The following is a 17009-nucleotide window of genomic DNA, read 5'->3' as shown; positions in this document are numbered from 1 at the left end:
GCTCTTTAATCCATCTTGAATTTATTTTTGCATACAATATTAGAATAATTATTTTTTCCAACCAGATAGCAACTCTGCTTATTAGGAACCTTCTTTTACTCACTCAATTAAAATGCCATTTTTAGCAAGTGCTAACTTTCCACATATACTTGTAATGTTTTCTAGATTTTCAATAATTTTTCATTGATTTAACTCTGTGGCAATGCCATGCCATTTTGATTATTATAGCTTTATGGTAAGTTTTAATATCTGGTGAAGAAAGTCCCCTCTCATTCAACTTAAAAATAAAGATTAGCAATCTTTGCATATTTTTCCTTCCAAATTAATTTTAAAATAATTTTTGTCATTTATTTAAAGCTTAGTTTTCTTGCCAGAATTGTATTAAATCTATCTAAAATATCTATAAAAAATAGATATTTGTATATTACATCTTCTACCAGGATGTTTTGTTGTTTATTTTTGGTCTTTTGGTATTTTTTATTTTATTTTATTTTTTATGTATTTTGAGATGGAGTCTCACAGTCAGCCAGGCTGGAGTGCAGTGGCACGATCTCAGCTTACTGCAACCTCTGCCTCCAAAGTTCAAGTGATTCTCCTGCCTCAGCCTCCCGAGTAGCTAGGATTACAGGTGTGCATTACCATGCTTGTCTAATTTTCATATTCTCAGTAGAGATGTTTCGTCATGTTGGTCAGGCTGGTCTCGAACTCCTGACCTCAGGTGATCTGCCCGCCTCAGCCTCCCAAAGTGCTGGGATTACAGGTATGAGCCACTGCACCTGGCCTTTTGGTAGTTTTTTAAAATAATTTTCTTAATTTGGTTTCCAGATCTTTTGTTAAGTTATTCCTAAATGTTACTGTTGTTATCACTATTATAAGTTGAATTTTAAACTTTTCCAAGTGTACCTGGTGATTACTATTGCTTTTGTGTATTTATTTTGTATCCAGCCACTTTACTGAGTTATCTTACTAGTTCCATGTTTTTAATTGACTCTTGGATAGTCTAGCTAGGTAATAATTTTTTGTCTCTTCTAGTTTTCATACTACAAATTTCACTTTTTTATTTTTTGCATTAGCTGGAACTTCACAACAATGTCAAATAATAGAGACACCAGGGGGCATCCGTGTCATGATCCTGGTTTTAATGCCTTTTAGTAGTTTTAATAATTTCCCACTTGGCTATTGGTTTGAGTACCAGCTTCAGCATCACTGGGAAGCTTATTAGAAACGCAGAACCTCGCGCCCTGCTTACTGAACGAAAATCCACACAGTCTCCAGGCTGCTCATGACTTATTTCCTCATGCCTCCCTCTCCAGCTTTCTGGAGGAGAGACTGGGCTGGGCAGGGCCATTCTCCTGTTTCAGCCCCTGGTGCCAGGGTTGTAAGCAGCACACTGTGGCTGCTCTGAAACCAACTGATTTAGCTTGAGCTATCAATCTGTGTGGCTCAGCTGGGGGTCCCCTTCCTCCTCTGTCTGCAATGGTTTTTTGTTTGTTTTTGAGGCGGAGTCTCACTCTGTCACCCAGGTTGGGGTGCAGTGGCACAATCTCAGCTCACTGCAACCTCTGCCTCCCGGGTTCAAGCAATTCTCCTGCCTCAGCCTCCCGAGTAGCTAAGATTACAGGCGCCTGCCGCCATGCTCGGCTAATTTTTGTATTTTTAGTAGAGACAGGGCTTTGCCATGTTGGCCAGGTTGGTCCTGAACTCCTGACCTCAGATGATCCACCCACCTCAGCCTCCCAAAGTGCTGGGATTACAGGTGTGAGCCACCTCGCCTGGCCTCTGCAATGGTTTTGAATCTTGTTAAAATGCAAGGTCATTCTTTGGACCACAGCTAATGGGACTGGGGTGCCAGGCATCTGATGCCAGGGTCATAGGTACAGTTCTATAGGCTGGCTGAGGGATCTTGGTGCAAGTGCTCCCCAATCAGGGTGGTCCTCATCAAATGAGGACCCAGCTGATCCTCTATCATTGGGTAGTTCTTGCCAGCACTGCCTCTATGTCAACAGCATCTCAGGGGTGGGTAGGGTGCCCTGGAGCCCAGCTGCGGACAGATGTTGCCACTGGCCCTGGAAGAGAGCCAGGAAGTATCCCCAAAGTGGCAGTGTGAAGCTCTGCACAGGGTGTCGCTTCTGTTGATTGACCAGACAGTGTGGCCCTGGTTTCTGGATGTAGGGTCAGCATGAGGGACCCTGTCTCCTGGGATGGGGAAGGGATAGGGGAACAACCAGCCAGAAGCCACCATGCTCCACTGTCCCACAGGGAAAGGTAATACTGGCAGCCTGATCGCCTAAGCTGGGCTAGAGGTTGGGCGGGGGGTGGAGGTTGCAGTGTCCTTCCAGATGGCTCTGAAGACAGTGAAGGCTTTGGTCCCTACGATGGCCTTCCAGGAGCACAGATGAAGGCAAGAGGAGTCCCAGGAAGGCCTTGAGAGGAGGCACCTAGGAAATGGGGCTCTGGTGGGCTCCTGTCCCACGGCTGGGGCCGAGCTCTGGAGACACCTTGGATTAGGACACTGAATGAGGCTCCACTGGGCCACCTGTGGAGGCTGAGGAGGCTGAGGCCCAGCCACAAGTCAGTTGAGGGTTGCCAAGCCTGCCCTCTTCTGGCCCCCAGATTCCCTCTGCAGGCAAGAGCTGGCCACCGGCAGGGATCTGAGTCCAGAGAAAGGGTCTGGCCTGGCCAGTTATCCCTGGACATTCCGGCATCCGGCATCTCCGCAGGAGCCACAGCCTCAGGGAAGGTAGAGTGCCACCACCACGTAGATGACCCAGCTGGTAGACACGAAGACCCCGAAGAGCAGGCTGAAGAGCACCAGCGAGCGGGCCTTCCGCGAGGCCTCTTCGGCCTGGGCCAGGTCACCCCTGCCCAGGGCTGCGCGGGTCTGCAATGAGACAGGGCAGGAGGGGGCGGTGGGAGCGAACAGGGAGCCCCCACTCCCTCCCAGTGTGATTGAGGGTTAGGCCCAGTTCCACAAACTGAGAAACTGACACGCTGAAAAGGTCAGGGACCTGCTAGGCCCACAGCTCAAAAGGGGGCAGGAGTGATGGCAGCGGTGGCCGCCAGCCATCAGGCACTTGTCACGCTCAGCGCTGACAGATGCCCTCAGCTTCAGCCTCTACCATCCTCGCAGCAGCCCTGAGGCTGACCCCACTTTGCAGATGTGGAAACAAAGGCTCAGAGAAGTTAAGTGACCTACCCAGGGGCACAACACTAATGGTGGAGCCAGAATTCACCAGCAGGCAGCAGCCTTTCAAGTCCACCTCTGAGGTCCTGAGAGCTGCCTTCTGCTTATGGCTGGGGGCTTCAACAGCAGAGTCAAGCCAGGGCTGAGTCCAGGTCAGCCTTGAGCATAGGCTCCCAGAGGCTTGCCTGCTTTTGTTTGTTTGTATTTTTCTTGAGATGGAGTCTTGCTCCGTCTCACAGGCTGGAGTGCAGTGGTGTGATCTCAGCTCACTGCAACCTCCGCCTCCTGGGTTCAAGTGATTCTCCTGTCTCAGCCTCCTGAGTAGCTGGGACTAAGGTGCCCGCCCCCACGCCCGGCTAATTTTTGTATTTTTAGTAGAGACGGGGTTTCAGCCTGACGAGGTCAGGCTGATCTCGAACTCCTGACCTCAGGTGATCCACACACCTCGACCTCCCAAAATGCTGGGGTTACAGTTGTGAGCCACCATGCCCAGCCCTGCTTCTGTCTCTATTAGAGTGTCATCACATGGCATCTTTGAATCCCAAAGGCCTAATAAATAGATGAATGGGTAGAGGGATGGGTGGATGGGAGGGTGGATGGATGGACGGATGGATGGCAAGTAGAGAGATGATGGGTGGTAGGTGGGTGTATGGATGAGTAGATGGATGGATGAATAGAGAGATGGATGGATAGGTAGGGATTGGTGGGTGGGTGAGTAGGCAGATGGATGAATAGTGGGGTGAGTGGATGGAAGATGGTAGATGGATAGTAGATGGATGATGGATGGATGATGGATGGATGGAGGCTAGAGAGAGAGTGGATGGGCCGGGCGCGGTGGCTCACGTCTGTAATCCCAGCACTTTGGGAGGCCGAGGCAGGTGGATCACCTGAGGTCAGGAGTTCAAGACCAGCCTGGCCAACATGATGAAACCTCATCTCTACTAAAAATAGAAAAAATTAGCTGGGCATGGTGGTGGGCGCCTGTAATCCCAGCTATTTGGGAGGCTGAGGCAGGAGAATCGCTTGAACCCAGAGGGTGGAGGTTGCAGTGAGCCGAGATCACGCCATTGCACTCCAGCCTGGCAACAGAGCAAGACTCGGTATCAAAAAAAAAAAAAAAAAAGAGAGATGGTGGATGGGTGGGTGGATGGATAAATGGGTGGGTGAATAGATGGGTAGCTACAGAGATGGAGAGATGGAGTGGATGGATAGATGAGATGAGCATAGGAATGAATGAGCAGATTGTACCCCCTTTAAAACACAAGCCTCCACTGGAATGGGCAGCACATTGGGTCTTATCAGTCATTCACACCTTTACCGTGAATTGTTTTGGCTAAACATTTCACAGCACATTTTGAGTAGTTGGGGGCAGAGACAGGAGGGGCAAGGACCCCATAAACAATTGGGCTCTGACTTCCCAATTCCCAACCCCCTCCAGAGGGAGAGACACCAGAGACCGTGTTGCTGGAAGAGGGGCTCTGTGGACCCACTGGGGCACCAGTGGCTGCGTGCTAGGAGAGGCTGTGCCCAGGGCCGCCCCCGCACCTACCTCGTGGGAGTAGACGATGGCGATGAGGCCGGTGAGCAGACAGCAGAAGAGGGTCACCAGCACTGACTCCGTCATGTAGTCCTTTGGCAGGGGCCTGTGCTCAACCGTGGTAGGGCCTGGCACGCCAGCCATCGGGCCATTGTACTGTGGGGGCAGAGCCACAGTGGTGAGGGAGCTGGCCCAGCCTCTGGACAACAGAGTGAGTGAGAAGGCCAGCCAGGCCATGCAAGCTCTCTCACTCAGTCCCCCAAGTCCCCTCCCATTGAGGCTGCAATTCACGGAGGGGTTGGGTCAGGGTGCCCCTCTGCCCTCTCCCTCTTGCACCCCTGGCCACTCAGCCCCGCTGAGCCCTCAGTCCTGCCCTCTACCATTGGCTCAGTCCGGGGTCCAGCCTCTGTGATATCTCCATCGTCCTTACTGGGCTCGCCACCCCTCCCTGGGGGACCTCCAATCTTTCCCCCACAGGCAGCCCAGGGTTTTTGTTTGGTTTTTTATATTTTTATTTTTATTTTGGAGGCAGAGGCTTGCTCTGTCACTCAGCCTGGAGTGCAATGGTGTGATCTCGGCTCATTGCAGCCTCAACCTCCCTGGCTCAAGCGATCCTCCTGCCTCAGCCTCATGAATAGCTGGGGCTACAGGCGCGCACCACCATACCTGGCTTATTTTTTTACATTTAGTAGAGATGAGGGCTCACTATGTTGCCTAGGCTGGTCTGGAACTCCTAAGCCCAAGCCATCTGCCCGTCTTGGCCTCCCAAAGTGCTGGGATTACAGGTAGGAGGCACCGTGCCCGGACTGTTTTGTTTTTAAAGAAAATCTAATCAAGTCACCTCCTGCCCAAAGTTTCTGGGGTCCCTCACCACGGGTCCCACCTTCCTCCCCTCCCTACCAAGCCAAACAAGCCTCCACCATCCCCAGAACGCCCAGTCTTGGCCCCTCCACGCCTGTGCGGTGCCCTCCGTCCAGGGTGCCCGTCGTTGTCTTTGCCTTAGCCCTCCTATTCATTCTCCAAAACCCCGCTCAAATGTCCCCCCCTCCAGGGAGCCTCCCGGACTCGCCCGCCCCCAGGCCAAGGTGGCGCTTCCTCCTCTGCAAGGACAGAAGTGATCTCTCGGCCTCCGCACGGGCTCCCCCAACCACGCGCAGACAGCACGGAGGGGAGCGCGCCCAGGGAGGCGGCCACTCACCACGGGGAAGGGGAAGGCGGCCCCGCCCGGCGGCGAGAAGACCGTGGGCGGCGTGGGCGCGGCCGGGTAGAGCTGGGCGGGCGGCGGGAAGAGCGCAGACGGCGCGGGCTGCAGGACCACGGGCACCTGCGGGAAGGGCGGGTACAGCAGCGGCGGGGCCTTTGGGTCTGGCGGCGCGTAGGGCGGGGGCTCCCCAACGAAGCCGATGTGTGGGGCGCCGCCGGCCACCGCCTTGGAAACCGGCCCGGCCTCGCCCGCCGCCTGGGCCGGGGCGTCCTCTGGGGCGGGCTTGCTGCCCCCCGCGGCCCCGTCCTCGCTGGGCGCCCCGTCGTCGTCCAGGGTCCGCGGGCGGCGCGGGAGCTGCGGGAGCGCGGGCTGCACGGGCATCTGGGGATCCTCGGGGGCGGCGGGCTTCGCGGGGCTCCGGGGGTCCTCAGGGGTGAGGGGGCTGCCGCCCCCTTGCGTGTCGGACCCTAGAAAGAAATGGCAGCGGTCGTGAGCAAGAGGCCGCCGGGCTAGGTGGGACGTCGCTGGTCCCGAAGTTCCCACGAACCAAGCTCCCAGCCCTCTCTGCAGCTGGGCCTCATAGGATCTTGACGCAAAGGGACTAGAAAACAGGCCCAGAGGGGGCCACCTGCCTTGCTGGAGTCACACAGACTGAGTGACCCATCTGGGTGGGAACCCAGGCTGCTGACCCCGCCCCTCTCCGCGCTGCCCCACCTCTTTTCCTTGGCAGATGGCCTCACTTGGGAGGTAGTTTCGCCCCTAGCTAAGGCCTTTATGTCAAAGCTAATTGGACCAGAAAAGGAGAATCAGCCCAGGGAAGCCCCTGATTGGCTGTCCTGAGATACACCTCTAATGAAGGGGACGCCTACCTGAGGAGATGAGCTGAACCAATTAGATTCTTGGCTTGGAGTTGTGGGGGAGGGGTGAGGTGCCCAGGAGCTGCCAAACTGTAGCTAGAGTAACATGGTGGAGCCAGGAGGTAACTAAGGGCCGTATGCACACTGAGAATGGAAACCAGAACATACAGGGCCCAGCAGCTTGAAGCCAGGGCTCAGAGCCTCAAAGCTGCCCAGCTGCCTTGCTCCCGACCCAGGCCCTGGCCTTCAGCACCCAAAGATAGGTCCTGGTGGTGCCTGGTCAGGTCCCAATAAATTCTTAAGGTCCCCTGCACCTCCTGAGAGCATCCCGACCAGCTGAGCACCAGAGGGCCTCAGGCAAGGGTACAAGGAAGGCCCTGGAAGAGAATCGCAGAGTGGGCTCCCCTGACCTTGGTGGGCATTCAGGGCTCACAGCAGAAGTGGGCAGCCCAGAGCCAGGGGTCTGGCTTTGGAGGTCCATTTCCTAAGTGTCCTTAAGGGTTATAGAAGGCAGGGGGATGAGTGAAACAGACATCACACAGACATCTCAGTGGGAGTGGGAGGACCCTTCCTGAAGTCCCCCACGGGTGGAGGCAGGGATCCTTGCCAGAGTGATCCCAATGGCAGGGAATGCTGAGCCCCTGGGCGTGTCCTGCCTCAACCCCCTCCCAGCAGCCAGGGGCTCACTCATGGCCCCCGCACCCCATGCACCTGCCATGCTGTTTATACCTCCACCCCTTGGATCTCCAGCCCTTGGATCTCCACCCCTTGTTTCTCCACCCCTTGGATCTGGGCTTGACCATGTGACTTGCTTTGCACAATGGGACATTGACAAACATTTTGTAAGCAGAAGCTTTAAAAACCTTTCTCTCCAGGTTAACAGGGGCTGAGGCTGGGGAGTTAGTGTTTCATGAGTGTAGAGTTTCTGTTTGGGAAGATGGAAAAGCATTCCAGAGATGGATGGTGGTGATGCCTGCAAAACAATGTGAGTGTTCTTCATGCCACTGAATCGCACACTTAGAAGTGGTTCAAATGGTAAATCGTATGTTATACGTATTTAGCACCATTTTTTAAAAGCCCGTCTCTCCAGCTGATGACAACTGAAAAGTCTGGACAAAATACAAAAAGAACCATCTGAGGTCACTGAAAGACAAACAAAAGCAGGCAGGTTGTGGAGTGGAGTCAAAACTTAGAGAATGGCCAGGCACGATGGGTCACGCCTATAATCCCAGCACTTTGGGAGGCCGAGGCAGGTGGATCATCTGAGCTCAGGAGTTCGAGGCCACCCAGGGCAACATGATGAAACCCCGTCTCTGCTAAAAATACAAAAAAAAAAAAAAAAAATTAACCAGGTGTGGTAGCGCATGTGTCTAGTCCCAGCTACTTGAGAGGCTGAGGCAGGAGAATTGCTCAAGCCCCAGAGGTGAAAGTTGCAGTGAGCCGAGATCGCGCCGCTGCACTACAGCTTGGGCTACAGAGTAAGACTCCATCTCAAAAAAAAAAAAAAAAAAAAACACCTTAGAGAAATGAGCCATGGCTCATGCCTGGGAGGCCAAGGCGAGCAGATCAATTGAGGTCAGGAGTTTGAGACCAGCCTGGCCAATATGGTGAAACCCTGTCTCTATTAAAAATACAAAAAAGTTAGCTGGGCGTGGTGGCAGGCCGCTGTAATCCCAGCTACTCAGGAGGCTGAGGCAAGAGAATTGCTTGAACCTAGGAGGCAGAGGTTGCAGTAAGCCGAGATCGCGCCACTGCACTCCAGCCTGGGCATCAGTGAGACTCCATCTCAAAAAACAAAACAAAACAAAACACAAAACTGAGAGAAATGGACTTTGAGGGGGCGAGTTTCCTGCTTTTCCCCTCTCATTGCCCTCGCAGCTCAGAGCACCAGCACCGGACCCACACTGGAGCAGCAGAACAGGAGATTAAAAGTCCAGTAGAAACCCTGGCATTCTGACCAGACCAACCAGAAAGGAAAGGCCTCCCCACTCTCTGCAGAGTGGGAAGATGGGGCAGACCTAGAAGAGACAGAGCTGGAGAAAGGGGGTCCCTGATTATGTGGGTGACCTGGGTGACCACCATATCACTGTCTGCCCAGGACTTTCTCGGATTTACTGCTGAGAGTCTCACATCCTGGGAAACTCCTTAGTCCCAAACTGGAATGGTTGGACTCCCTAGAACGAATTCACACAAGTCTTGGGCTCCCCCCGAACTGCATGTGCAGGAGACAAACCCAGACGAGCCTAACAAAAACTCTGAAAACTGACCCAAGTTTGGAAATGCCACTCATAGAAGGTGAAACAGAACTTCTGGCCTGAAACTAAGCAGGCTGACTGCCTCCTGAAACCAAACAAACCCGCCTTCTCTGGGGAATTGTAACAGGATCAAGAATCTACACAACATACTATTCACAATGTCCAAGACACAATCCAAGATCGCTCGCCATACAGTGACCAGTACTCAAAGGAAAAGACACTCAGCAGATGCCAACCCTGAGATGACCCGATATTGGAATTTTCAGAAAAAGCAGCCATTATAACTATGCTCCATGAGGTCAAGGGAAACACACTTGGCCAGACGTTGTGGCCTCCTCACAGGAGGGTGCAGTGAGCTGTGATCGAACCACTGCACTCCAGCCTGGGCTACAGAGTGAGACCTTGTCCTCTCTAAAAGGGAGAAGTGGCATGTGACAAACTTTCTGTACCTCCATTTCCTCATCCGTAAAGTGAAGATAAATCACAGTAATATCATTTTTAGAGAGGCGAACATGGCTGGGTGCAGTGGCTCACGCCTGTAATCCCAGCACTTTGGGAGGCTGAGGCGGGTGGGTCACTTGAGGTCAGGAGTTCCAGACCAGCCTGGCCAACACAGTGACACCTCGTCTCTACTAAAAATACAAAAATTAGCCAGGTGTGGTGGCGGGTTTCACTCGCGTCCGTGTGAAGAGACCACCAAACAGGCTTTGTGTGAGCAAGAAAGCTTTTTAATCACCTGGGTGCAGGCAGGCTAAGTCCAAAAAGAGAGTCACTGAAGGGAGATGGGGTGGGGCCGTTTTATAGGATTTGCATAGGTAAAGGAAAATGACAGTCAAAGGGGGTTGTTTTCTGGCGGGCAGGGGTGGGGGTCACAAGGTGCTCGGTGAGGGAGCTTTTCAGCCAGGATGAGCCAGGAGAAGGAATTTCACAAGGTAATGTCATCAGTTAAGGCAGGAACAGGCCATTTTCACTTCTTTTGTGGTGGAATGGCATCAGTTAAGGCAGGAACCAGCCATCTGGATGTGTACATGCAGTTCACAGGGGATGTGATGGCTTAGCTTTGGCTCAGAGGCCTGACATTCCTGTCTTCTTAATTAGAAAAACAAAAAACAAAATAATGTTGAAGTGTTGGGGCAGCGATAATTTTTTGGGGACGGTATGGAGAGATAATGGGCGATGTTTCTCAGGGCTGCTTCAAGCGAGATTAGGGGCGGCGTGGGAACCTAGAGTAGGAGAGATTAAGCTGAAGAAGATTTTGTGGTAAGAGGCGATATTGTGGGGTTGTTAGAAGGAGCATTTGTCATATAGAATGATTGGTGATGGCCTGGATGCAGTTTTGTATGAATTGAAAAACTAAACGCAGGCCGGGCGCGGTGGCTCATGCCTGTAATCCCAGCACTTTGGGAGGCTGAAGTGGGCGGATCACGAGGTCAGGAGATTGAGACCATCCTGGGTAACACGGTGTAACCCCGTCTCTACTAAAAATACAAAAAATTAGTGGAGCGTGGTGGCGGGCGCCTGTAGTCCCAGCTACTCGGGAGGCTGAGGCAGGAGAATGGCATGAACCCGGGAGGTGGAGCTTGCAGTGAGCTGAGATCGCGCCACTGCACTCCACCCTGGGAAACAGAGCAAGACTCCGTCTCAAAAACAAAAAGAAAAACTAAGCGGAAGACACAAGGTCCGAATAAGAGAAGGAGAAAAACAGGTATTATTAAGGACTAAGAATTGGGAGGACCCAGGACATCCAATTAGAGAGTGCCCAAGGAGGTTCAGCATAGCCCTGCCAGAAAAGATTAGAGAGTGAGTTGAGCATAGTTTGTGATTTTAAGGGCCTCTAAAAGTATTAAAGCAGCAGCAGCCACTGCACGCAGACATGAGGGATAGGCTAAAACAGTAAGGTCAAGTTGTTTGGACAGAAAGGCTACAGGACGCAGTCCCGACTCTTGTATAAGAATTCTGACCATACTAACCATGCCTAGGAAGGAAAGGAATTGTTGTTTTGTAGAAGGGATTCGGGTTTGGGAGATTAGCCGGACACGATCAGCAGGAAGAGCACGTGTGTTTTCATGAGAATTATGCCGAGATAGGTAACAGATGAGGAAGACATTTGGGCTTGACTGAAGTAATGGGAGCTGTCTGTGAAGCTTTGCAGTAGTACAGCCCGGGTAATTTGCTGAGCCTGATGGGTGTCAGGGTCAGTCCAAGTGAAAGCGAAGAGAGGCTGGGATGAAGGGTGCAAAGGAATAGTAAAGAAAGCATGTTTGAGATCCAGAACAGAATCATGGGTTGTGGAGGGAGGTATTGAGAATAGGAGAGTATATGGGTTTGGTACCACGGGGTGGATAGGCAAAACAATTTGGTTGATAAGGCACAGATCCTGAACTAGCCTGTGAGGCTTGCCTGGTTTTTGGACAGGTAAAATGGGGGAATTGTAAGGGGAGTTTATAGGCTTTAGAAGCCCATGCTGTAACAGGCGAGTGATAACAGGCTTTAATCCTTTTAAAGCGTGCTGTGGGATGGGATATTGGCATTGAGCAGGGTAAGGGTGATTAAGTTTCAATAGGATGGTAAGGGGTGCATGATATACTTGTGGATTAAGGTGGGGAGATACAAGAGGGAAACGCAAAGGAGGCTTTGGGTTGGGAAGAAGGGCGGCAATGAGATGTGGCTGTAGTCCAGGAATAGTCAGGGAAGCAGATAATTTAGTTGAAATGCAGATAATTTGGTTAAAATGTCTCAGCCTAATAAGGGAACTGGGCATGTGGGGATAACTAAAAAAGAGTGCATAAAAGAATGTTGTCTAAGTTGGCAGAGTTGGGGAGTTTTAAGAGGTTTAGAAGCCTGGCCGTCAATACCTACAACAGTTATGGAGGCAAAGGAAACAGGCCCTGGAAAAGAAGGTAATGTGGAGTGGGTAGCCTTCGTATTGATTAAGAAGGGGACGGACTTACCCTCCGCTGTGAGAGTTACTCAAAGCTCAGTGTCTGTGATGGTCTAGGGGGCTTCTGAGGCAATCGGGCAGCGTCAGTCTTCAGCCACTAAGCCAAAAAGATCTGGGAAGGAGTCAGTGAGACAGCCTTGGGCCAGAGTTCCAGGGGCTCTGGGAGTGGCTGCCAGGTGAGTTGAACAGTCCAATTTTCAGTGGGGTCCCGCACAGATGGGACATGACTTAGGAGGAATCCCGGGCTGGGGGCATTCCTTGGCCCAGTGGCCAGATTTCCAACACTTGTAGCAAGCTCCTGGGGGGAGGAGGTTCTGGAGGAATGCCTGGCAGGTGCGGTTCAGGCGTTTGAAGTTCTTGTGTGCTGGAGATGTGGCTGGGGTTTATCTCACAGTGGAGGCAAGGAATTGCAACTCAGAAATACATTGCTACTTGGCTGCCTCTACTCTATTATTGTACACCTTGAAGGCGAGGTTAATTAAGTCCTGTTGTGGGGCTTGAGGGCCGGAATTTAATTTTTGGGGGTTTATTTAATGTCGGGAGCGGATTGGGTAATAAAATGTATGTTGAGAATAAGACGGCCTTTTGACCTTTTAGGGTCTAGGGCTGTAAAGCGTCTCACGGCTGCTGCCAAACAGCCATGAACTGGGCTGGGTTTTTCATATTTGATGAAAAAGAGCCTAAACGCTAACTGATTTGGGAGAGGTCAGATAAAGAAAAAGGAGCATTAACCTTGACTATGCCATCAGCTCCAGCCACCTTTTTAAGAGGAAATTGCTGGGCAGCTGGGAGAGGGCTAGTCGCGGAATGAAACTGTAAGCTGGACCAGGTGTGAGGATGGGAGGTGATAAAAGGATTATAGGATGGGGGAATGGAGGCTGAGGAAGAATTCGGACCTAGCTCAGCCTGGCGCAGAGCAGCCTGGGGAGGAGGGGAGATGTCAGATGGGTCTGTAGAAAAGGAAGATTCAAAAGACTCAGTGATGCTTGGGGTTGGGACTGAGGGGACAGGCGGAGGGAAAGAAGGAAGATTTGGGACAAGTTGAATTGGGAACAGAGACTAGGGAGGGACCAATGTGTAAAAGAATGCCTGGATGTCAGGCACCTCAGACTGGTTGCCCATTTTACGACAAGAATTATCTAGATCTTGTAGGACGGAAAAATGAAAAATGCTATTTTCTGGCTATTTGGAACCACTGTCGAGTTTGTATTGGGGTCAAGCAGTGTTGCAGAAGAAAATAAGACACTTAGATTTTAGGTCAGGCGAGAGTTAAAGAGGTTTTAAGTTCTTGAGAACACAGGCTAAGGGAGAAGAGGGAGGAATAGAGGGTGGAAGATTGCCCATAGTGAAGGAGGCAAGTTTAAAGAGAAGGGTAGAGACATGGAGAGAAGGGGTGGGGGATGCTTGCTCCCCAGGAAAGTGGAGAAGGGGTGGGGGGTGCTTGCCCCACAGGAAAGTGGAGAGAAGAGAGGGTAGAGACACGGAGAGAATGGGTTGGGTGAGCAGCCCTGGCTGCAATGTGGGTGAGCAGCCAAAGCAGGCGTCCCCGCAATTGACTTGCCACCAACGGAATGTGGGTGAATGATCAAGGCAGGCGTCCCCGGGGAGATCAGATACCAATGGATTGTGGATGAATAATCAGGCAGGCGTCCCCGCAATGATTAAACACCAAGAGAAGACTGTCTTCCTGAGTCCGTGACCGGTGCCGGAGTTTTGGGTCCACGGATAAAACGCGTCTCCTTTGTCTCTACCAGTAAAGGAAAGGAACTGAAATTAAGAGAAGGGAGAGATTGAAGTGTGGTGCCAAGACTGAAAGGAGAACGAGGTTGAGGGATAGTGAGAGAAGTTGGAGAAGAGAGTAAAGAGAGGCCGCTTACCAGATTTAAAATTGGTGAGATGTTCCTTGGACTGGTTGGTCTGAGGAGCCGAGGTCGTAGGTGGATCTTTCTCACGGAGCAAAGAGCAGGAGGACAGGGGATTGATCTCCCAAGGGAGGTCCCCCGCTCCTAGTCACGGCACCAAATTTCACTCGCGTCCGTGTGAAGAGACCACCAAACAGGCTTTGTGTGAGCAATAAAGCTTTTTAATCACCTGGGTGCAGGTAGGCTAAGTCCGAAAAGAGTCAGCGAAGGGAGATAGGGGTGGGGCCGTTTTATAGGATTTGCATAGGTAAAGGAAAATGACAGTCAAAGGGGGTTGTTTTCTGGGGGGCAGGGTTGGGAGTCACAAGGTGCTCAGTGAGGGAGCTTTTCAGCCAGGATGAGCCAGGAGAAGGAATTTCACAAGGTAATGTCATCAGTTAAGGCAGGAACAGGCCATTTTCACTTCTTTTGTGGTGGAATGTCATCAGTTAAGGCAGGAACCGGCCATCTGGATGTGTACATGCAGTTCACAGGGGATACGATGGCTTAGCTTTGGCTCAGAGGCCTGACATTGGGCGCCTGTAATCCTAGCTACTTGGGAGGGAGAATCCCTTGAACCTGGGAGAAGGAGGTTGCAGTGAGCTGAGATTGTGCCACTGCACTCCAGCCTGGGCAATAGAGCAAGACTCAGTCGCAAAAAAAAAAAAAAAAAAAAAAAAAAAAGGCGAACATGAGGCCAGGCTCTGCTCTGAGAGCTTTTGCTTGGTACCCCGGGTCATCTCGGGCGCGCTTTTGTTTTTATGCTCCCCATTTTACTAACGAGGGAACCCAGGCTCCCAGCAGGAAACGTGGGTCTCAGCGAGTCAGCTCTCCACTCTAAACAGGTCTCTCCGGGATGGTGTCCCTGCCCCAGGTATCATAACAAAAACCGCAGTTTCCCTGGATCCCGCCAGGGCAAATACCTGGCCCAATGGCGCGGAGATAGGGCCCCAGAGTAAATAAATCTGCTGGCGGCGCTGCCTGGCGGGAGCCTCGGGTGGGTTCTCAGGTTCTCAGGCTCTTGACACCGGAGCCTCCGCCAGGCATTCCAGCTGCGAAAGGTGGTCCGGGCTCCCCGCGGGGCAAGTGCTTGAGGGTCTGGGGGGGAGTCCTGGAGGGCGGGGCGAGGGGGGAGGGGCCAGCGCTCCAGCATCTCCCGGAGCTGCTTGCAGATGGGACTGGGTGCGCCCCATCCCCGAGCTCTCAAGATCAGCCGCGCTGGGGGATGCGGGAGCGGGGAGTGTGCGAGACTCTGCAGGAGTCCCACTGCCACCGCCTCACTGCTTCCAGCCAGCCAGAGACTCCCCAGGGCAAGGACGAGGTCTCGGTTCCCTGCCCCCCGCCCCTTCCAGCGCCTGGCGCCTGGGGGTGGGCGACGTCGAGTTGGTCGCAGCCTTGGCCGGATCCCACCCGCGTCCGCGCCTCTCTCCAGCTCTGCCCCCACCCCACCTCTGTCGGTCCCTGTCTCCAGCTCTCCGTCCCCGAATTAGCCCGTGGGGTCTCTTCCCAGGTCGTGCTCCCCACTGCAGGCTCTGTCTCCACCCCGCCCTGGCCAGGGCCGCCCACTCCCCTGCTGCAAGGACCTCAGCCTGGCCCGGGCGGTGAGCGGAGCTGCCAGAGGCGGGACATGGGGCGGGAGGGGGCAAAATGCGCAGAGAATGAACCGCCGCGGCCCCCTCCCTGGCTTGCCCGCAGGGGCGCCCCCAGAGCTCCCGAACTTTCCACAGCAACTTCCTGGCCCTCCCCACCCTGGGTCCGGATGGGGTGTCCTGGGCCGGGCATTCTCCCGCATCTTGCTGCCGCCGGCCTCCGGGGCACCACAGCTCCGGTCCTGGGCCGGCCCTGCTGATCCCTGACCCTCCAGAACATGGCCCGCAGGTATCTACCCGCTAAACCCCCTCCAGCACCGGCCCCACCAGCACCTGCCCCTCCAGCAGCGGCCCCTCTGGTATCTACCCCTTACACCCCCTCCAGCACCCGCTCCGCCAGCACCTGCACCGCCAGTACCTGCCCCGCCAGTACCTGTCCCGCCAGCACCTGCCCCTCCGGCACCTGCCCCTCCAGCTCCTGCCTCCATGGTCCGAGCCCGCGGCGGCTGCAAGGGCTGCGCGGCTCCCTGGCCTGGCGCCTGCCGTCGGGCCGGCTCGGCTTGCGCCGCGGGCTCGGGTTTCCTGGTGCCTGCCGCGCGGCCGGTTAATAATTGACCGCCTTGTTTGCCCACGGCTGGGTCAACAGTCGCTCCCTGGCGCCCTGCGCTCGGCCGGACCTGCCTCCCTGCCTGCCTGGGTAGAACGGGCTTGGTGGAGACTCCGCGGCGCTGTGCAGGGCTGGAGGGGTTGGGGTAGGAGGGGGAGCCAGCCAGGCCGGACTAGAGAAGGCAGGGTGGCACAAGAGAGTGCCCTCAAGGCCAGCGGGTCAGCATGAGACAAAGAGGAGTGGTGGGGACCTGGGCAACTGGACACCACAGCGGGACGGATGTGACCTGCACAGACGAGAGTCGTGGTGTCTGTAGCTTTCTTTTAATTTTCCAGCAAGAGAAGCCAGAAACGTAGGTTTTTATGTGAAATCTCTCTTTTCTGTTTTTGTTTTGTTTTAAGGCAGAGTCTCCCTCTTTTGCCCAGGCTGGAGTTCAGTGGCGCCATCTCAGCTCACAGAAACCTCCGCCTCCCGAGTTCAAGCGATTCTCCTGCCTCAGCTTCCCGAGTAACTGGGATTACAGGCCCCGCCACCACGCCTGGCTAATTTTTTTATTTTTTTTATGTTTTTAGTAGAGACGGGGTTTCACCATGTTAGCCAGGATGGTCTCGATCTCCTGACCTCGTGATCCACCCACCTCGGCCTCCCAAAGTGCAGGGATTACAGGCGTAAGCCACTGCTCCCGGCCGAAATATCTTGACTTTTAAAAATCATTTGTGTGGGACTTCTGTTCTCTGAAATGTGCCAGACTGGAGAATCTGAGGCAGGTGCCAATCCAACCACGTGGAAATGCTAGAGACAGGACACCAGCATGCCAGGCAGCCTTTTATGTTCATAGCTGAGCTCCCAGGTAGCCAAGAGAATCCTCAGGGACCAGCAATGAAGAGGGAGGGACAGATAAGCCCAGGAAGTGTGCAGCAGCCCTGGGGGGTTT

General features: G+C 53.5%; 1 protein-coding gene across 2 annotated transcripts; it reads right to left on the bottom strand.

Moving 5' to 3' along the window:
* Window positions 1-1118: 1118 nt before the first annotated feature.
* On the bottom strand, window positions 1119-16049 carry PRRT1B (proline rich transmembrane protein 1B). 2 transcript variants are annotated; one of them, XM_054519609.2, is made up of 4 exons: window positions 15932-16049; window positions 5920-6392; window positions 4734-4877; window positions 1119-2881 (listed from the first exon to the last, which is right to left on the bottom strand). In XM_054519609.2, the coding sequence occupies exons 1-4, from the start codon at window positions 15954-15956 to the stop codon at window positions 2732-2734; spliced, it is 792 nt and encodes a 263-aa protein (XP_054375584.1). In that variant the 5' UTR covers window positions 15957-16049; the 3' UTR covers window positions 1119-2731. The 2 variants fall into 2 exon arrangements, with proteins under 2 accessions (XP_054375584.1, XP_054375583.1); XM_054519608.1 differs by having other exon boundaries at window positions 1486-2881; window positions 15917-16049.
* Window positions 16050-17009: the final 960 nt, after the last annotated feature.

This window comes from Pongo abelii, chromosome 13 (genome assembly GCF_028885655.2).
Source record: "Pongo abelii isolate AG06213 chromosome 13, NHGRI_mPonAbe1-v2.0_pri, whole genome shotgun sequence".
Taxonomy (NCBI): domain Eukaryota; kingdom Metazoa; phylum Chordata; class Mammalia; order Primates; family Hominidae; genus Pongo; species Pongo abelii.
This window is presented reverse-complemented; position numbering and strand designations above follow the sequence as displayed.